This window comes from Pan paniscus, chromosome 6 (assembly GCF_029289425.2).
Source record: "Pan paniscus chromosome 6, NHGRI_mPanPan1-v2.0_pri, whole genome shotgun sequence".
NCBI classification, from domain to species: domain Eukaryota; kingdom Metazoa; phylum Chordata; class Mammalia; order Primates; family Hominidae; genus Pan; species Pan paniscus.
The window spans coordinates 171,799,697-171,821,944 of NC_073255.2; the positions used below are offsets into that span (position 1 = coordinate 171,799,697).

The 22,248-nt window shown below is 39.1% G+C and overlaps 1 protein-coding gene and 1 long non-coding RNA gene across 11 annotated transcripts in view; one reads left to right on the top strand and one right to left on the bottom strand.

Moving 5' to 3' along the window:
- LOC117981122 (uncharacterized) overlaps positions 1–22,248 on the bottom strand; it is a 313,442-nt gene that overhangs the window by 213,663 nt on the left and 77,531 nt on the right. The window contains exons 2-3 of the long non-coding RNA XR_004672658.3: positions 21,959–22,164; positions 20,201–20,269 (exon numbers count right to left, since the gene is read on the bottom strand). This is a non-coding gene — a long non-coding RNA (uncharacterized LOC117981122). The remainder of the gene's footprint in view (positions 1–20,200; positions 20,270–21,958; positions 22,165–22,248) is intronic.
- Positions 2,609–22,248, top strand: part of AGBL3 (AGBL carboxypeptidase 3) — a 156,605-nt gene continuing 136,965 nt past the window's right edge. For 3 of the 10 annotated variants that reach the window (XM_055115389.2, XM_055115391.2, XM_057302766.2), the window contains exons 1-4: positions 2,609–9,107; positions 10,013–10,120; positions 11,373–11,433; positions 15,611–15,796. In XM_055115389.2, the coding sequence (XP_054971364.1) occupies positions 10,058–10,120; positions 11,373–11,433; positions 15,611–15,796 (310 nt within the window). In that variant the 5' untranslated portion in view covers positions 2,609–9,107; positions 10,013–10,057. Of the gene's footprint in view, positions 10,121–11,372; positions 11,434–15,610; positions 15,797–17,329; positions 17,711–22,248 lie in introns of those variants that run through there. The other 7 variants (XM_055115388.2, XM_055115390.3, XM_057302767.2 and 4 more) reach the window with 5 other exon arrangements.

A 22,248-nucleotide genomic window follows, 5' to 3' on the forward strand; every position in this document is an offset into this window, starting at 1 on the left:
GCTTCATAAGTGAAGGAGAAATAAAATCCTTTACAGACAAGCAAATGCTGAGAGATTTTTGTCACCACCAGGCCTGCCTTATAAGAGCTCCTGAAGGAAGCACTAAACATGGAAAGGAACAACCAGTACCAGCCACTGCAAAAACATGCCAAATTGTAATGGCCATCGATGCTAGGAAGAAACTGCATTAACTAACGAGCAAAATAACCAGCTGACATCATAATGACAGGATCAGATTCACACATAACAATATTAACCTTAAATGTAAATGGGCTAAATGCTCGAATTAAAAGACACAGACTGGCAACTTGGATAAAGAGTCAAGACCCATCAGTGTGCTGTATTCAGGAGACCCATCTCACGTGCAGAGACACACATAGGCTCAAAATAAAGGGATGAAGGAAGATCTACCAAGCAAATGGAAAACAAAAAAAAAGCAGGGGTTGCAATCCTCGTCTCTGATAAAACAGACTTTAAACTAACAAAGATCAAAAGAGACAAAGAAGGCCATTACATAATTGTAAAGGATCAATTCAACAAGACGAGCTAGCTATCCTAAATATATATGCACCCAATACAGGAGCACCCAGATTCATAAAGCAAGTCCTTAGAGACCTACAAAGAGACTTAGACTCCCACACAATAATAACGGGAGACTTTAACACCCCACTGTCAACATTAGGCAGATCAATGAGACAGAAAGTTAACAAGGATATCCAGGACTTGAACTCAGCTCTGAACCAAGCTGACCTAACAGATATCTACAGAACTCTCCACACCAAATCAACAGAATATATATTCTTCTTAGCACCACATCACACTTATTCCAAAATTGACCACATAGTTGGAAGTAAAGCACTCCTCAGCAAATGTGAAAGAACAGAAATTATAACAAACTGTCTCTCAGACCACAGTGCAATCAAATTAGAACTCAGGATTAAGAAACTCACTCAAAACCACACAACTACATGGAAACTGAACAACCTGCTCCTGAATGACTACTGGGTAAATAACAAAATGAAGGCAGAAATAAATAAGTTCTTTGAAACCAATGAGAACAAAGACACAACATACCAGAATCTCTGGGACACATTTAAAGCAGTGTGTAGAGGGAAATTTACAGCACTAAATGCCAACAAGAGAAAGCAGGAAAGATCTAAAATTGACACCCTAACATCACAATTAAAAGAACTAGAGAAGCAAGAGCAAACACATTCAAAAGCTAGCAGAAGGCAAGAAATAACTAAGATCAGAGCAGAACTGAAGGAGATAGAGACACAAAAAATCCCTTCAAAAAATCAATGAATCCAGGAGCTGGTTTTTTGAAAAGATCAACAAAATTGATAGACTGCTAGCAAGATTAATAAAGAAGAAAAGAGAGAAAAATCAAATAGACGCAATAAAAAATGATAAAGGGGATATCACCACTGATCCCACAGAAATACAAACTACCATCAGAGAATACAATAAACACCTCTATGCAAATAAACTAGAAAATCTAGAAAAAATGGATAAATTCCTGGACACATAAACTCTCCCAAGACTAAGCCAGGAAGAAGCTGAATCCCTGACTCGACCAATAACAGGCTCTGAAATTGAGGTAATAATTAATAGCCTACCAACCAAAAAAAGTCCAGGACCAGACGGATTCACAGCTGAATTCTACCAGAGGTACAAAGAGGAGCTGGTACCATTCCTTCTGAAACTATTCCAATCAATGGAAAAAGAGGGAATCTTCCCTAATTCATTTTATGAGGCCAAGATCATCCTGATACGAAAGCCTGGCAGAGACACAAGAAAAAAAGAGAATTTTAGACCAATATCCCTGATTAACATTGATGCAAAAATTCTCAATAAAATACTGGCAAACCGAATCCAGCAGTACACCAATAAGCTTACCAACCATGATCAAGTTGGCTTCATCCCTGGGATGCAAGGCTGGTTCAACGTATGAAAATCAATAAACATAATCCATCATATAAATAGAACCAAAGAAAAAAAACCACATGATTACCTCAATAGATGCAGAAAAGGCCTTTGACAAAATTCAACAGCATTTCATGCTAAAAACTCTCAATAAACTAGGTATCGATGGGATGTATCTCAAAATAATAAGAGCTATTCATGACAAACCCACAGCCAATATCATACTGAATGGGCAAAAACTGGAAGCATTCCCTTTGAAAACTGGCACAAGACAGGGATACCCTCTGCCACCACTGGTATTCAACATAGCGTTGGAAGTTCTGGCCAGGGCAATTAGGCAGGAGAAGGAAATAAAGGGTATTTGGTTTGGAAAGGAGGAAGTCAAATTGTCCCTGTTTGCAGATGATGTGATTCTATGGTTAGAAAACCCCATCGTCTCAGCCCAAAATCTCCTTAAGCTGATAGGCAACTTCAGCAAAGTCTCAGGATAAAAAATCAATGTGCAAAAATCAAAAGCATTCTTATACAGCAACAACAGACAAACAGAGAGCCAAATCGTGAGTGAACTCCCATTCACAATTGCTTCAAAGAGAATAAAATACCTAGGAATCCAACCTACTAGGGACGTGAACGACCTCTTCAAGGAAAACTACAAACCACTGCTCAACGAAACAAAAGAGGACACTAACAAATGGAAGAACATTCCATGCTCATGGATAGGAAGAATCAATATCATGAAAATGGCCATACTGCCCAAGGTAATTTATAGATTCAATACCATCCCCATCAAGCTGCCAATGACTTTCTTCACAGAATTGGAAAAAACTACTTTAAAGGTCATATGGAACTAAAAAAGAGCCTGCATTGCCAAGCCATCCTAAGCAAAAAGAACGAACCTGGAAGCATCACACTACCTGACTTCAAACTATACTACAAGGCTACAGTAACCAAAATAGCATGGTACTGGTACCAAAACAGAGATATAGACCAACGGAACAGAACAGAGCCCTCAGAAATAATACCACACATCTACAACCATCTGATCTTTGACAAACCTGACAAAAACAAGAAATGAGGAAAGGATTCCCTATTTAATAAATGGTGCTGGGAAGACTGGCTAGCCATATGTAGAAATCTGAAACTGGATCCTTTCCTTACACCTTATACAAAAATTAATTCAAGATGGATTAAATACTTAAATGTCAGACCTAAAACCGTAAAAACCCTAAAAGAAAACCTAGGCAATACCATTCAGGACATAGCCATGGGCAAGGACTTCATGACTAAAACACCAAAAGCAATGGCAACAAAAGCCAAAATAGACAAATGGGATCTAATTAAACTAAAGAGCTTCTGCAAAGTGAAAAAAACTACCATCAGAGTGAACAGGCAACCTACAGAATGGGAGAAAATTTTTGCAATCTAGTCATCTGACAAAGGGCTAATATCCAGAATCTACAAAGAACTTAAACAAATTTATAAGAAAAAAATCAAACAACCCCATCAAAAAGTGGGTGAAGGATATGAACAGACACTTCTCAAAAGAAGACATTTATGCAGCCAACAGACACATGAAAAAATGCTCATCATCACTGGTCATCAGAGAAATGCAAATCAAACCACAATGAGATACCATCTCATACCAGTTAGAATGGCGATCATTAAAAAATCAGGAAACAACAGGGGCTGGAGAGGATGTGGAGAAATAGGAACACTTTTACACTGTTGGTGGGAGCGTAAACTAGTTCAACCATTGTGGAAGTCAATGTGGCGATTCCTCAGGGATCTAGAACTAGAAATACCATTTGACCCAGAGATCCCATTATTGGGTATATACCCAAAGGATTATACATCATGCTACTATAAAAACACATGCACACATATGTTTATTGTGGCACTATCTACAAGAGCAAAGACTTGGAATCAACCCAGATGTCCATCAATGATAGACTGGATTAAGAAAATATGGCACATATACACCATGGAATACTATGCAGCCATAAAAAAGAGTGAGTTCATGTCCTTTGTAGGGACATGGATGAAGCTGGAAACCATCATTCTGAGCAAATTATCGCAAGGACAGAAAACCGAACACCACATGTTCTCACTCATAGATGGGAATTGAACAATGAGAACACTTGGACACTGGGCGGGGAACATCACACACTGGGGCCTGTCCTGGGGTGGGGGGAGGAGGGAGAGATGGCATTAACAGAAATACCTATTGTAAATGACCAGTTAATGGGTGCAGCACATCAACATGGCACATGTATACATGTGTAACAAACTGCACGTTGTGCACATGTACCCTTGAACTTGAAGTATAATTTAAAAAAATGAACTTCTTAATGCCAAATCGAATGCCAAATACCAGAAGCAAATCTCAAATATCAAAATGATACTGTTTTAGTAGCTGAAAAGTTACCAACTCTAGCCAACATGCCCTCAGCCGGAAAGGGAATTTCACCATTGCACAGTTAGGGCAGTTTTTTGGGGGAAAAAAGACAATTTCATGTTTGTTGTCATGGGATTTCACACTGAGTCTCGGAACCATTCGTTCTCTTTTGAGATGATTTATCCTATCTATTATCTGTTGAGCAGGCAGGAGGCATTCTTACTAACTCATTTCCAAATACTAAGGGCAACGATAGCTTCACTGTAGCCCCCAAATATAGACAATTAATTCCGCCAATGACAAAGTAATTAGAAAAGACATCATCAAGTGAATGATGCTTAAGCTGAGTGTTGGCTAGTTGACTGGCTGAGACAGATCTCAAGATTTGAGCTTGGGAACAGTTTAAGAGGTTTGGCCCTGTATTAGGTCATCCTAGACCCAGATAGTATGAAGAAGGCCAAGATAATTACTAGACTATCCCAGGCTTCCCAGGCCCTACTATGGCTTCCTCAGTCGAATTAAAAGACCTCTAAGGTCACTTGACTACTGAGTTCTATGATGTCATAAGTAACTGATTGCGCTAGTCACTTCATATACTCATTTAAGCCCCTCTCAATTGTCAACCTAAATAACAGAGACAGGCTCTCTAAAAGATGTTTATTTGGGAATGGAACATTGCAATGGGAATATGCATGTCATAGTAAACTATGTGTGTAGTCAGGGAGGTAAAGGAAGATAAAGATTTTTAAAAGAAAAAAAGGAAGATTACATACTGGCTTTTTAAATGATTACCCTTAGCCACAAAGATCAATAACAAAAGTGATGCCAGTCTGAGGTTAGCCAGGCAGTTGCTTAGCAGATGTCCTTGTAGAAGTATCTTTTGTGTAAGGTTATGATGGCCCTTGTGTAAGGTTATGGTTGTTATGGAGTCTTTTTCATTATCAAGCAAACAAATGTGAGGACTCTTCTTTCATGGCCTTCCCCAGCTCTGTTTGTCAGAGTTTTCTTAACTTTCTTGACTCTATTTTCATTCTGATCAAAATGATATAATTCCACAAAATTATACTCCTAACACAACTTATCTTTGGCCATCCTGCTAAAACAAACTTTCTTCCTGATTCCCACACAAGTAATTGTGCTTTTTGGCACAGTTGGCACTTAGAGTTTTGGTTGTCTTTTCCTCTTTTCTTATTCTATTTTTTATTATATTGCCTTTTAGACTGCAGTCTTAGAGTAAACTCACACACACACAAAAAAAAGGAGAAAAAGTTGCCACAAGGGTAAAGCTGTCTTCCCAAAAGGCAGAAGCTGTCTATAGAAGGAACATGTCCAGTAACCTTCTTTGGTGAGATTATAGGGAAGGGGAACAAAAATTCAGACAAAGTCCTTGGTAGAAGTTTATTCTAGGCCTTACTTCCAATATTAACTTAAAGACAAAGAATTTCATTTCCAGTACATATTACTGTCTTTAATAGGAGAGTAAGTTAAAAAGAAAGAGTTAAAAAAAAAAAAAGCAGAAGCTTAATCAAACCATTTCAATTTTACTTGGGGAAGAAAAAAATCCCTGTGAAATCTCATACCTTAAAATGATACTGATTCCAGCTAAGCTTTGGCGAAACAGTACTGCTTAGTATACAGCTGATCCCTGAAAAATACCAGTCTGAACTACGTAGGTCCAAGTATACAGGGATTTTCTTCCACCTCTGCCACCCCTGAGACGGCAACTCCACTACACTCCAACCTGGGTGACAGAGCTGTCTTTAAAAAGAAAAAAATTGTTAATAAAATAACCCTTCCTCTTCCTCTTCTTCCTCCTCTTCCTCAGACTACTCAATGTGAAGACAAGGATGAAGACCATTATGATGACTGACTTACATTTAATGAATAGTAAATATACTTTCTCTTCCTTATAACTTTCTTAATAACATTTCATCTTACTTTGTTGTAAGAATACAGTATATAACACATATAACATACAAAATATGTGCTAATCAACTGTTTATGTCATCAGTAAGGGTTCCAGTCAACAGTAGGCTCTCAGTAGTTAAGTTTCTGGGGAGTCAAAAGTTATACGCAGATTTTCAACTATACGCAGATTTTCAACTATGTAGAGGACGATACCTCTAACCCCCGAGTTGTTCAAGGCTCAACTGTAGTTCATAACACAGACTTCTCAGTCTATGTACTTGCTGCTTACCCTGCCTGGCAGAGTCTCCCCCTAAGACATCCTACAGTTCATCCCTCTGCTCAAATGCCCCCTAGCCAGAGAGGCCTTCCCTGGCCATTCCATCTAAAAGAGTAACCTAGCAAGGCCCCCCACTCCCAGCATCCCCTATTCTTTTTTCTCCCCTACTTGATTTCTCTCCATAGCGGTTATTGTCTGAGTTATATCATTTTTATTATCATCATTGGTTTGTTTGATTACTCCCACCAGAACATAACCTCCACAATAAACGTCTGGTTTTTTTCCTTGCAATAGTGAACTGTCCCTAGTAGGCAGCAGCCATCCAGTAAATTTGTTATACCAAGGCATGAGGATCTCTTGGGACCAGTAGTTTGAGTCTGCAGTGAGCTATGATTGTGCCTCTACACCCCAACCTGGGTGACAGAGCTGTCTTCAAAAAGAAAAAAGTTGTTAATAAAATAATGAATGAATATCATTTTCAAAGTTTTGCCAAGTTCCTAAGTTTTTGGCCAGGCACGGTGACTCATACCTGTAATCCCAGTACTTTGGGAGGCTGAGGTAGACGGATCACTTGACACCAGGAGTTCGAGACCACACTGGCCAACATGGTGATACCACGTCTCTACTAAAAAATACAAAAATTAGTGGTGGCACGTGCCTGTAGTCCCAGCTAGTCAGGAGGCATGAGAATCACCTGAACCCCAAAGGCAGAGGTTGCAGTGAGCTGAGATTGCACCACTGCACCCCAGCCTGGGCGACAGAGCAAGTGAGATTCTGTCTCAAAAAAAAAAAAAAAATCCTAAGTTTTTAAAATTATGCATTAAGATCATTTTTCTTCCCATGGACTACTTGGTATGTGATAATATAACTATTTGGACTAAAAATCACGAGACTTAAGTCTCTCAGCCCTGCCATTAATTTCTTATATAACCTGGTTAGACCATTTCTCAGTTTTATCTTGTACAGCTGACATCCTATGGCTTGCAGCCATGACTAAAATCCAACAGAAAAACAGATTACATATATAAAGATTTCTCTGTGCATGTCACCTTTAGTGATTTATGTATGGCATAAAACAAGCTTCAACTATAAGAGCTACTTTTCAAGAGGTTGATCTAAGATATACTCTATTAATATTCTCTGGCCAAGGTCTAATCTGGAAGGTTCATACTTTTAAACTGCTGACCTCAAAAACACCTATTTTCAGAAACTTACAAAATACAAAGAGATTATGTTAACCCATTTCCATGCTTAAGCCATAGTGCTTTGCCCTTTATTCTACTTTCAAACTTGCTACCATTTATTATCTCCATTTCTACAATATCACGAATCTCATGGCATATAACGCTTTGTGAAAAGTGTTTATTTACATTCTTATATCATCAAAATCTAGACTTTTTTTCAGCTGTACTTGGAAACTTTTCCAAATAGATTAGCTTACCCTCTAGAGCTAAAGATGAGGGAAAAAATCAATATGGGATGTTCATGAATAACGTCTGTTAATTAAATGAGACTACATATTGTGATTTGCAGTCATCAGGAAAACAGTGTTAAATATGCTAGCTGACGATTGCTATAAAGAATCTCTGAGCTGATAATTTTGAGAATTCACCCTAGTTCATCTATGACTCTCCATTTAGTATTTAAGGAGAAAAGCCTCATTTTCCAGAATCGAATAAGAGAATTAATCGCACAATTGTGTAGAATGGAACTCAGTCTGTAAAAAATCAAGACCAACGTACTTTTTAATATTCTAACATCTCCAAGTAGTAGTTACAAGTATTGTACCCATGAAGTCCAGGTAATTAATTTGTTCAATGTCACACTGTTAAAAGTCAGGTGGGCTCCAAAGCACAGTCCTAACCAGCATGCTCTACTGCCTCCTCTGAGGCAACAGCCGAAGTGCAGACCACTGGGAATAAATAGCTGCCCGGTCTTCCCCACTCCTAAATTCTCCCGACAGACCCCAAAGCCTCTCTGAGAACCTCTCTGACCGCCCTGCGGCCCACCCCGAGTTCCCGGCATCCTCTGGGATCCCTCTTCCTGGAGCCAAAACCTACGCAGGCTCCTTTCCTTCGAGCTGGTTGCTAGGTGATCTCCGAAGGCTGTCCGAAGTCTCGCGAGGGCGGACCCGTTGCCTGGTGACGAGAGTTGGGAGTGTGGCTGGGGCTGCGGATCTCCAGCAGTGGCGTTACTTCTAGCGGCTGGATACCGGGTTCTCCGCGAGATCCCGAGATATTCTCCCCGCACGGAAGCGACGACTGGCCTGGCCAGAGGACTCGCGTGGGAGCGAGGTGCCGGCCCCGACAGGACGGTGAGGTATGCAGAAGTAAGGCGGGGCGCCCCCTGCGGGAAGCGAGCGCGCCCCGGAAAATGAGCGCCTCCCCACACCAAGGTGTCCAGGAGTGAGTGCGGGAAGGAACTCGGCCGCCCGGAGTTGTGGCCTCATCGTGCTTCCCGCCAAAAACGCCTTGGTACTGTCGGGACGCGGCTAAGCGTGGACGCGCCCGCATCTGCCCCTCCTCTGCAGTGGTGGAAGACACCCGCGGAGCGCCGGTGGATAAGGGCCGTTTCCTGAGACCAGAGCTGTATCCGCAGCAGGTCAGCACTTCGTGCGCCCTGTGTGCACCTGTAAGGAATGGAATTTAGGCTAGTCGGATTTTCCAAATGTGGAGTTGTGATGCCCAGGCAGAAACTTCAGTTTCTTAGGACTGAAGGTGTCATCTATGAGACAGTCGGTTCCGTGGCATTGGCAGTGATTTGCCATAGAGCTTGGACTTAACTTATATGTAGTCCACGCTCCAAAACACGCTTTCTGTAGAGAGGGGCGTAAACCAATAGATTTGAAATTGTCGAGTCCTTTGGTCTCTCAAGAACGATGGGAACTTGACAAGAAATTTCGATTATTCCCTGGTCTTGATATTACCCACATGGGAAGATACTTGCATAGAATGGTAATGGTCATTACCAATACAACCTTCTGGTAGCTATTTAGATTTCTAAGAATAAGAATAATATAAACGAATATTAGAACAGACAGTATCTACAGAATAATAATCAAAATGTAAAGTCTTGTCGCTTGAACTTTTGGTCAAGTGAAAATCAAGGAGAAAACTTAAAATTATATTGCTACATTTCAGTAAGTGACTATAATTTTTAAATTCATTATCTTTTAATGCCTCAGGATCATTCTGAACTTGCTGTGTAGTATTTAATTGTAAATATAAAATGTGAATGATTTGGCTGTATACTCTGGAAATTCCTTTTAATTAAATGATTTGCTTGATTTGTCTTATTGTAGTTGTTGTCTCGTATAGTCATGGAAAATTCCTTTAACTCTTTGAAATTGAAGGTTTTATTAGTTGTATTCTAATTAGTTTTTAGAGAAGACTGTTGTGACTGTTAAATACAATTGAATATATTTTTGAGTACTCATTTAATGTAGTAAACACCTACAGCTTGAAAAGAAAAGCTGTCATATAATTTCCTTAGAAATTGTTTTACAGCCTACCCGTATATTACAAGAAATCTCAAGTCAAACACTGGAAAAGATGTCAGAAGATTCAGAAAAGGAAGACTATTCAGACAGAACAATCAGTGATGAAGATGAATCGGTATGTTTTTCTCAACTTTATTTTACTTGGAGATAAAATTTGTATTATATAAATCCCCAATTAAAATATTATAAAATCAATTGGATATAAAAATCAATTGGATGTTTAAATTATTGTCATTGAAGTTGGGAAATAATTTGGCTGAAAAAGCTAAGCTATCACTGGGAACACTATGCCCTGTCTAGAAAGAGAAACTATATTTGTATTTTTTTTGAGAAAATATTTTAGCTAAGATTCTTCTAGGTTTTATTAAAATTTGTATATGAAATTATTAGTAGGGTTTTAGTTTTAGGATTGATGTCCACTTATTTTCTTCTATGTGCTGATTGGATTGTGTTACATCGTAGTATGAATCATAGTAGAACCACCGTGTTCTAACCTTATTATGTATCACCATAACAGTTTATTGTGGCTCTGATGTCATAAAGGAAGAGACATGGAAGAAGAAAAAGGGGGAAAAACGTAGTATTTAAAATTCTTTAGTCTGTTTCTACTACATAGGCTGCGAGATTTCCTTCAAATTTTATTAAAGTATAAATTATGTATGTAAACTAATGTCCCGAAATAAGCTCTTAAAGCTTACTTTAGCTATTTAAAGGATTTATGGCTTTCTGTGTTTTTCTTTTTGTTAATTTAATTTTTTTTTTTTTCTTGAGCCAGAGTTTGAGATCGCTCTTGTTGCTCAAGCTGGAGTGCAATGGCGCGATCTCGGCTCACTGCAACCTCTGCCTCCTGGGTTCAAACGATTCTGCCTCAGCCACCCGAGTAGCTGGGATTACAGGCATGTGCCACCATGCCTGGCTAATTTTTTTGTATTTTTAGTAGAAACGGGGTTTCACCATGTTAGCCAGGCTGGTCTCAAACTTCTGACCTCAGGTGATCCACCTGCCTTGGCCTCCCAAAGTGCTGGGATTACAGGCATGAGCCGCCATGCCCGGCCAATTTTATTCTTAATTTAAATTGTTTTCCCAGGTTTATCAAGAATCTTTAAACTTTATTCCTTCCATAAAGTCATTATTATGACCACACCCAGTGGAAGAGGAGAAATGAAAGATGCAAACTTTAAGGTTTCAGGATATTTGAAGTGTTGGGTGCATTGAGACCAGTAGCTGATAATAATCCTTTAATTTTCTCATTTATTAAAGGTTAAAGACATATACTCAATCCCAAGTACTAAAATAGATGTAAAAAAATTCTGGATTTGAAAACTGTTGGTTTTTAAAAGAGAAATATTTTTAAATTCTTATTTTAGGATGAGGATATGTTCATGAAATTTGTAAGTGAAGATCTTCATCGGTGTGCACTTTTAACAGGTTTGAACCTATTCATATAGTTTTTGTTTAGTATAAAACTTTGAGTGGATAAAAAAGAAGATGAGGAAACTAAAAAGTCAGATTGAATAATATAGGGAATGATTATTCTAGTAGATTGTGAAAGAGAAATGTATCTACTTGCAGAGTTCAAACTTTTCAGGTTTGTTTTAGGTAAACCTATTTTATATTAGAAAATAATAAATGAAAGTGGTGATTATCTTATATTTAACATAAGGATTTACCTTGTCATTTGTTTAAATGTATTGACTGTATGACTCAAGTTATAACGGACAGATTATGTTAGAAGTACATCTTCATTTAAACGAAGTACATTGTCTAAAGAGTCTCATTAATAAAGTCATTCATTTGCAACTGAACATGTGTGTGGACATCTTGATGTATACTTAATTTTTAAAGATTTATACTTAGAATTGTACTTTCAAACGCTAAGATATCTCTACTAAATATTTACATATGTGTCACAAATACTCTGAAATTGGAGTTAAGGCCTTTATCTTTTTTTTTTCTTTTGTCTTTTGCCACCATCCTAAAATAAATCTTCCTGTTTGAAATAACCACCATTCTTAGTTTGGTGTGTATCATTCTAGAACTTCTTTGCATATACACATATCTATACCCATAGGCATAGAAATTTTATAGTACTGTTTTGTGGACATTTCCCTGCTACCCTTTTCTGTTTTTTAAATTTTGCCAAGCTATTAGAAAACAGGAGATAACTCACTCCTTTAACTAGCATTTCTGGGATTGCTAGAAAAATTGAGAATTACTTCTATAGGCTTATTATCTACTCATATTCTTAGTTGGTCTGAATTGCCCATTTATACTAATCCCTTTATGTTGCTTCCTTTGTTTAGAACATTACCAAAAGCAAGATGTAAAACATTTAATCACCCCTAAATGTTCCTGTGTCTCTGCAGTAGATCCTCTCCTTCCAGGCTTCACCCCTGGCTCCAGGCAACCAGTGATTTGCATTCCCTCCCCTATATTTGGCTTTTCTAGAATTTCACAAAACAGAATCATACATTTTGTGTTTTCTGTCTTCTTTCATTTAGCATAATACTCTTGAGATTTATCCATGTTGTTGCATATATCAGTAGTTCCTTTTTATTGTTGAGAGGTATTCCATTATGTGAATAGATCAGAATTTCTCCATTTAGCCATCCATTCATGCTCATTTAAATTATTTTCAGTTTGGGGCTGTAACGAATAAAGCTCCTATGAATATTTTTGTACAGGTCCTTGTGTGAACATGTTTTTGTTTCTCATGGGTAAATCCCTAGGAATAGTATTATTGGGTTATATGCTAAATATATACTGTATGAGAAACTGTATCTGTTTTCTAAAGTGGCTATATCCTTTTGCATTCCCAGCAATGTGTTATTTCTTCGCCAATAATTCTTAGGTTTTAATTCAGTACAAGTGTGCTTTTCCCTTACCTCATGGAGCATAATTGTAATGACTCCTTTAAAGTTCTTGTCTGATAGTTTTAACATCTGGGTTATCTTGATGTTAACATTTGTTGATTGCCTTTTGCCCTGAGAACTGGTCCTACTCCTGGTTTTCCATTATTCATGCTATGCTGTGTAGATTCTGGGTCAGTGTATTTCTTCTAGCAGGCAATCAATCCAGTTAGGTTGAAGCAATAAGTTCTGGTGCCCCTTCTGTGGATAATTCAGATCTCAGTTCTGATCTGTAAGCCTTTGCTATGCTTATTTGGTTCTTTCCCATGCCAGTGTAGTTCAGGGGTTTTGAGACTTGTATAGATGGTTCAAAGCCCTGTTTAGTTCTCTTAAGTTTTCCTTGTATTGGTTTGGGACTATCTTGCACATGTGTAATTCAGGGATTGAGCTGAGACATTTGTGTGTGGGTGGTGGGGGGTTGGTTAAAATTTCAGTTAAGTTTTCATAGTCTCTGAGAGTGTGTCTGCTTGCATAGCTCAGGGATTAGGATGAGACTTTTGTGCACTCATACACAGGATTAGGAGATACCTTTCTCTGGTTGCTTTCTTCCCTTCAGATTCCCTCCACACTGTAAGGACCCCTTTTCCTGGTTCTTCTGTTAAGAAAGACTGGGTTTCTGATTTGGAGAAGGAATTTTTTTGTTTTGTTTTCTTGTATGTGTACATATTGTAATTTCTTAGTCTAGGCCAGAATTTCTCAACCTCTACACTACTGACCACCACCCCACCACGTTCTCCCATGACATCCTGTATATGCCTGCATGGTTGCCCTTGCCATATCATATCACCTAACCCTTCCTTCTTTCTGTCTGTACTGAGAACGCCTTGATCTCAGAGGCTGTCTTATCAATGTTTGTATCTCTTCCAAGCACTGGGTCTGGCACATAGTAGGTAATCACTAAATAGGATATTATCATTGTTAGGGTGGTGTGACTAAATTATTCTGCTCAAGAGAAAAAGAAAAGGCTACACTCAAGCATTTTGGAATCAAACATTTATAATAAAAAATAACTCCAAACTTTAGTAAACAGAAAAAAAAAAGGACTCAGTTTCTATCTGAGATTTAGCCATTTGCACCACCACACTTCTCTGTGCATGGGGCCTGCCATTCAGCAGGCCAGAGCAAACAAGGGGCTGGACTCACCTTCCTGTGGGGGTGCTTCTCTAAGTATTAACTCTACAGTCTGCTCTTGTTTACTTTTCAAATTCTTCGGATAGTTATGTTTTTGTATTTTATCTAGAGTTTAGTTGGAATTAGAGAGAAGGCCTGTATAAGACTTATGTTGCCACAGCAGGACTAGAACTCTTGTTCATTAACTTTTGGGTGAATGACAGACTTGCAAATTTTACATGTGGTTGCTGGATTTTGTTGTATTCAGTTAAAGAATGTTGGACTTTGTCCTGATAAGCAGTTGTTTTGCTTGTGGATCAGTTTCATTACTTAGAGGCTTGCCTTTCAGCTTTGTTAGAGTGTGTCCAGCCACAACAGTCTTTACTCCGGGGCTGAGTTCATTATTTAGGTGTCAGCTCACATGTTACCTCTTCAGAGAAATCTTGCCTGACCACCCTATCTAAAATAGCATTCTTACTCCCACTTTCCCATTTCTAATCTTCATTTATATTTCTGTGTTTTATTTTTGTAGCATTTATGATCACTGAAATTATCTTGTTTTCTTATTTATATATGCCCTACTACAATGTAAGCTCATGATGGCAGGGACATTGTTTTTTTCACCCTGTATGGCAATTGTCTGTATATAGTTTTTAGCACATAGTAGATGCATGGTAAGTATCTGTTGAATGAATGAGTCTATAGAACAATCCTGATAAGTAACTAGGGCAGGTGATATTATTAGTTATTGACCTGTAGTAAGATTTATGTTCAAAGAGGCTGCCTTGCCCAAACAAAGTCATACAAAAACAAAGTGGTAAAAGGGAAGGAATCCAGTTATCTGAGCTCTAGTCCAGTTGCTGTATCAGCTGTTGTACAAAAATAACCAAGAACTAAATCTCGGCAAAAAGCCACATTTCAGAGGTGAAAGAGCAAGAGGAGTCAGTGAGACAAATGGAAAACCAAATATGTGGAAGGGAGGGGGAAACCCAGGAAATGTATCATAAGAGAAGTGCGCTTAAGGAGGGTGACCATCAACGTCAAATTGATGCCGTACAGTATCACACCAAAACACCAGATCACTGCACGGCCTGCTTGGCGTGGCCCCATACTAGTCTATGTGAATTGTGTTCCTGGCATCGTATCACAGTAGCTCTAGAAGGAGAACTGAGAAAAAGTTGTGACTGAGTTCACTAGCAAACCTTGAGAATACAGTTCCAGGAAGTGGTGAGGAATTATAGTTCATCACTGTATTTAACTCGTTAGACAAATAGTGTGACTACATTTAAGAAGAGTCAAAGTAGATGATTTGCTAGAAAAGCTACGAGAAACATGTTTTTAAACCAGTAGTGAGCTTTTAGAATAAATTAATAGTATAAAAGTCAACTATCTTTTGGCTATTGTGAAGATCAATCATCACAAAATTTCATTAGTACTTTTATAAACAGTGCCATGAATTGTAAAACATTTATAATGATACCCACACAATGAATAGTGTTGAAAGGAAAAAAGGAACTATATAAAAATTACAGGAGTTGGTATTTTTCTTCTTCCCACTCATGATTGTGTTTGAATCTTTTTCTCAGCTGACTCTTTTGGTGATCCCTTCTTCCCCCGGACTACACAGATACTATTAGAATATCAGCTAGGGAGATGGGTGCCACGTCTTCGTGAACCAAGGGATTTATATGGTGTCTCTTCTTCTGGTCCATTGAGCCCAACACGGTGGCCATACCACTGTGAAGTCATCGATGAAAAAGTCCAGCATATTGGTATGTTTTTAGCAGTTTGGGGGATTCAGACATTAGCAAACTTACTTTGTCAACCTTAATTTTAATGAGGAGACTCACAATGTTAGAAAACAGTACATTCCAACAGAAATATAACATGAGCCACATAATGTAATTTTAAATTTGCTTGTAGCCACATTTAAAAAGGCAAAAAGAAGAAAATGAAATTAACTTTAAAAATGTATTTTATTTAACCCAAATATATCCAGAATATTTCACATTCTTTTTGTCCAAAGTCTTCAGAATCTGGTGTGCATTTATCTTTACAGACATTTGAATTGAGATCAGCCACATTTCAAGTGTTCAGTAGCCACATGGGCTTAAATGGAGGCACTTGCAGCATTTATTTGGCTCCTGAAGCTTTAGCAATTCTAAACAATTCCAATGGGCATGACGGTGTCCCAGGCACAAACTCATACACAGAGTGAAGTCACAGATGGAGGCTATGCCGGAATGGCTGTGAGCTGTAGTCCTGCTCTTTGTGGCTCTCTGTCTCTTTCTCCTTATTTCCTCCTTGTAGGTCTGTCTTCTTAGTGTATCTTTATCTTCTTTTACCACTTTCTGCCTTTCTCCTTTTTTCCTCTTTTCCTCTTTCATTTTCTCTTTCTGCTCCTTTGTCTTTTTCCCACTTTCTGCTTTTTCCTTTAATGGATGTTTATGAAACTGAAGAGTATATATTTTAGTATATATAGATTTTAATATTTCTGTATATGTCCATTCCCAAATTCATTTTTTGCTTTTCCAAGTAAAGCTTATAGCCTCATCTCTCCAATCCGTGCACAGGCATGACAGAAACATCCCATTGTTCATGATCTTTTCACTGCCATGACTTTCCACTTTTTGTTGATTGAGGCACGCAAACATATGTTATTGCCAGGTGGAGATCTTATGGACACTCATTGGTGAATAAAAAAAAATTACACATACATACTTTTTATAACTACACTTATTGCAGTGCCTACTAGGAGTTCTTAAAAACTAAATTTTCTTCATATATCATCTGGCATATAGATAGATAGATATGGGGAGAAAGGACGGGTGGAGAGAGAGAAAGAACACTGATTTTTGTTCATAGAGGACAAAGGTAATTTTTCTCAAGAATTCCAAAGTTATAGGGTTAAAAATATATTAAAGAATTCATGCTTAATAGTACTAAACAGAATCACTTCCTTACACATCTCTTCAAAGCTGGGTATATATTTATCTTCTGTAGTATAGGACATCTCTCTCCCTTTTTCTCCTTTCAGTCCTTCTACCATCATCCCCACCTCTCCTCTGCTACCACCCCCTCCAACCTCATTTTTGCTACAGCACCAGGTCAGGAAATAAAAAAGTCCAGCAGAGAAAACACTGCCATGCTACTGAATTTGAACCTTCCCCCAAGCCTTACTTTTTGTACTTTGGTTCTGTTTCCTAGCCTCCTCATGACATATCTGTGACAGAGGGAATGGATAAGGAGCAATAAAGGAAAATCCCTACTGCTCCTACTGTGACTTCTGCCTAATTTCTCTCCAGTAACAGTGACGAGAGAATGAGAGCAGAAGAGACCCAAAAGGAAGAGGAAAGCAAGACCCCGTCGGGCCACTGCTTCTCAGTGTCACTTCCAGCCGCATGTGCTCATTCCACTCAACTTGGTTCCACCTCACCTAACTAGAAAACCCTTCTGTCACATCTTTGCCACACCTTTCTTTTCCTTAAATTTCCTAGCCCTCACTTTCAGCCGTCATTTTGCCCTCAGTCACAGGAGTCACCATCAGCAGCTCAGAGTGGGGAGAGTTTCTATTTTCCTTGGTTGCTTGGTAATCCCCCACTATTACTGCTGAGGTTCTTTCAGATGTGGGCAGCTGTGTTTCTGGCCTCTTCTATTGAAATTCTAAATATAGTTTCTAACCAAAATATTGTTGTAAGAGTGGCTAGAGTTTGTGGTTCCTCCTTTCAGATATCTTACATAATAAATAGACTTTGGGCCCTGTGAATCCAGCCTCCACCCTGGTGAAGGTGCAACCTCTCTCAGCATACGTTTCCCAAGATCCCCAGAGTCATGATGTCACACAGCTACTGGTCACACTATCTGTGCAAGGTATAGTCATGCTGGATAAAAGCTTTATTTTGGGCTATGCCACTGTTCTTTTATTTTCAGTCTGTGCCCCTGAAATTTTTGCAAGCTCTGCTGGCCCTCAAGCCAACTGGAACACCCAATACAATACATCCTTGTGTAGGAAGAATCAAAAATCTTCTCCCACATGTGTCCTTGATGGCTTTTTCCACCTTTGCTTGCTAGCATTTCAGAAAGTTTACTTCCCACAGTCTTACATATTGCTCTAGACCTTGCTTTTGTCACTTGACTATTGCAAAGATTTTACAAATTTGGATATTTGAAAGGACTTATAAGACTTCACAGAGCATTCTTCTGTGTGGCTTTTATTCAAAGGCACAGGATACGGTGCAGCAAGAGAAAGATACTGTGGCAAGCATTGGGGCCCAGGTGCAAGCTTTCCAGGGGCCTTATTCACACATATACTGCCTGTCTTCAGACTGAAACACCAAGATCTATGTGATACATCTTAGCTTCAGAAAACCTCAAGGCAAAAGTTCCCATCTGGGTTTTTAGACCCCTGTAGTCATGACATCAAGCCAGGCTGTCTTCCTGATTCTGCCAAATGAAAACCATCAGTAAACAAACTGGCCATGCGGGGGACATGAAACTCTCAGGGGGAGTTTCAGACAGTAAACAGCACATCATTAATCTTACTGTTCTTATCTTGGCCAAGAGTCAAAGCTGGACAGCCAGAATTCCCCAGAGGTAAAAATAGAGCTTTTCCAGTCCAGCTATAAATTAACTCTGTCTTACACAGTCATCTATCTTGAAAGACTTTCCATATCAGTTTATATATATTAGTCTCCTTTTTTATAAACTGGTACATCAGATTTCATTAAATGGATGAATCAGAATTTCTTTAACTGGTACCTTATTAATGAATTTAAGGGGTTTCCAGTCATTGGCTCTGACAAACAGAACTGCATAAATATCCTTTTATGTGTGGCCTAATGCATATATACGTACATATTTTGGGGGTACATTCCCATAATTTCTGATATAAGGATACTGTCAAATTTTCCTCCAAAAAGAGTTGCATCAATTTATTGTCATAAAAGCAAATAGTTTATGAGTGTGGTCAGGGGTCCTCAAGACAACTCATATTCAACGATTTGCTACAAAGACTTGCAGAATTCAGAGAAGCCATTATACTCATGGTTATGGTTTATTATGTCCCTGAAAGGACACAGATTAAAATCAGCAAAGGTAAATGGCGTATAGCAGTGGTCCCCAAACTTTTCGGCACCAGGGACCAGTTTCGGGGAAGATAATTTTTCTGTAGATGTTGGGGGATGGTTTTGGGATGAAACTGTTCCACCTCAGAGCATCAGGCATTAGTTAGATTCTCATGAGGAGCACACACAACCTAGATCCCTTGCATGCACAGTTCACAATAGGGCTTGTGCTCTTATGAGAATCTAATGTTGCTGCTGATCTGACAGGAGACAAAGCTCAGGTGGTAATGGTCGTTCGCCCACTGCTCACCTGCTGCTGTGTGGCCTGGTTCCTAACAGGCCATAGACCAGTACTGGTCCATGGCCTCAGGGTTGGGGACACTTGCTATGCGGCAGGGTCCAGATGAGACCTAGCACAAGCTTCCAGTTGTTCTCTCCCTGTGGAGTCTTAGAAACAGCACTTAATTCTCCCAGCCATAATGTGAGATAATATGAAGTGCTGCAAATCAGGGAAGCTCATCTAGCTTTGATGTCACTGGTTTCTATTGCAGGTTGGTTATATTTACATTCAGTGCCCACATGGCTGACCTTAGTTACTTAGTCTCTGGCCTTTCCAGGGGTCAAAATTGATACTGTGTGTCCAAGGCCTCTACCACCACCACCACCACAATAAATCAATTGTTAGCATAAACTACTATCTGACATAGCCCAAGGTCCCAGGTAGACAAAGATACTCTTAATGAGGCAAGGTATTCCAAGGCATCAGAGGCTATCTCCCAAGAGTTTAGCAAGGTCCAAACCTTTACAATGTGCAAGGTTTGGACAACCAAGGCCTGCTGAGTTAATCATTTACACACAGGCTACCCACTGTCCCTTGGCCTAGGCTCTCTTTAACAAAGAGCCTAGTTTGTAACTAGTATAATTATCTCCTATTTTAATATTCTGCTATTTATACATTTTAACAAACTTGTACATAAATATTCAGCATAGAAATTAACTCATAATTAAGTAGATCCAGTTCTTACTCAGCCCATTTTTCATTGATATTACATACCAAGGAGGCCGTGATTCAATTTTCCAATACATTTGATCATCATCATATGACTTACTTACCTAAGGGAGAGGAATCATACCAGCAATACCAATGTTACACTGTATCTGCAGTATTGTAGTAGATGTAACCTGAAAAATAAGAATCAAAAGATAATGGCTCATTACCCCTGTCATTAACAATTAATCGGTCCAGTTCATCATTATATCTTATGACCAGAATGTCTCCCAGAGCAATGCCACTCAAGTTTGCAGGCTTCCATTCAACCTTTTCAGCTTCTAAGAGTAAGGCTAGTCTTAGAAAACTGACTTCACCTTTTTGGGCATCTAGGATAATTAAGCTAAGAGACTACAGTCTCTTGCTCTGAGCCTCTCTCAAAACACCAGTGTAATACTAGATTTTCCTCATTACCTATTTCATTTATTTATTCCTGTGCCTTGGCTATTTCTCCTATTTTTCACTTGTCATAATTTTTTACCCAAACATTTTCACCTTTGGAAGAGTTGTTAGGCTTAGCCACTGTCCTGGTCTAGATTGCCAGCAGTAATACCAGTCTAGCTCGTGCTTCCTTTCAGCTCATTCCCTTTTATTTAGAGTAAGGATATATAGGTACAGAACTAGTGGGCTATCTTGACCACCAGGAAATACAGCTGCATTCACTATCAATCTGAATTTTGCCAGGTGGGGTGAAGACACAGTCCACCCCATTAGGCCCATAGCAATTCTGACATAAAGGTTGAAAGGTAAGTTTCTTGCTTAAGAATGATTCCTGTTTCTAGCACCTGCAGTCTCCAACCACTGCCCCAGGCTGGAAAAAAAAAGAAAAGTTGAGGTGACTGGAGAAATCATTTTGTAGTTTGTACCAGTGTCCTCCTCCATCCCTTCTCCAGATCCACCATAAAAGTAAAAGAATTTGTCAAGTGGGGACCCACTCTTTTCCCCCTCATGTTGAATGTGCATACACATGAAGGTATATATGTCAGCCCTTCCTGCCTTTATCACCCCCTATTTTAGACAAAAAAAAAAAAGTTTCAATTACCTTTTCCAATTCTCTAGTAAACCACTAGTCCATTTTGATGTGATATCTTTTTGCCCATCATTAGACACTTGGGCTGTAAAGTGTGTTTCTTGGTCTGAAGAAATATAACTTGATGGTCCAAATTGCCACAGTATCTTCTGTTTCAGTCCTTTTACAGTATTTTAAGCATTTTGTATCCATCTACCTCTGGGGGTGCAAAGCCTAGTCCAGAGTAAATGTCTAGTCCTGTCAGGACCCTTTTATAGTCTCTGGGGGCTACCACAGCATTCCGATGTAGTTACTTGTCAGTTGTGTGTGCCACCTGCTCCCCAGGAAATCTGCCCATAGCCACCTGCGGTCTCCGTCTCTCTTGAAGCATTTATTTATATTTTGTGCCTCAGAGGGAGTAAGAGAAATATGCCAACAATCAGCCCATGCCTACATTCCTACACCTCTCCCATTTCCATTTATTTCATGGACCCACATGCCCACCTCAAGTAAACACACCAAGTTTTCCACTTACTGGGTCCAGTCATCATCTGATCCTGGAAGAGTGTTCTTCTGGTGGGCAATGACATGTCCTACTTTAATGTGCCCCTAAATTCCATGGTGATTTCCATAGGATGGTGCCCCACATGGGGCATCTAATAGACTAGTTTTTCATCACCCATCTATTTGACCATATGGCCAGCCATTGGCACACCCAAACTTTGATTATTTTTAAATGGAACTTTTATACTTGTTCAGCTTTTTCATCACTGCAAGGACAGCATATAGTTCAGCCTGAGCAGATTGTTCTTACCTTCTTCAATCAGAACTTTTCCATCATCTGATGTAGTACAGTAGTCTTCCAAACAGGATGTTGATTATCCACCTTGGAACTGCCATCAGTCAACCTAGTAGCTCTCTTTCAATAGAGAGCTGTTCATAGGGCACAGCCCAGGTGGCCATAGGATTTTGTGGCTCCTCAGCTGATTTCAAAGTAGGCTCCAGTGGAAAAGAGACCTCCTGCACATGAACAGAATGAGTATCTCCTTGCACTGTCCCAGTAACATTGTCCTGTATAAACCGTTTCCATTTATTATGGAGCCC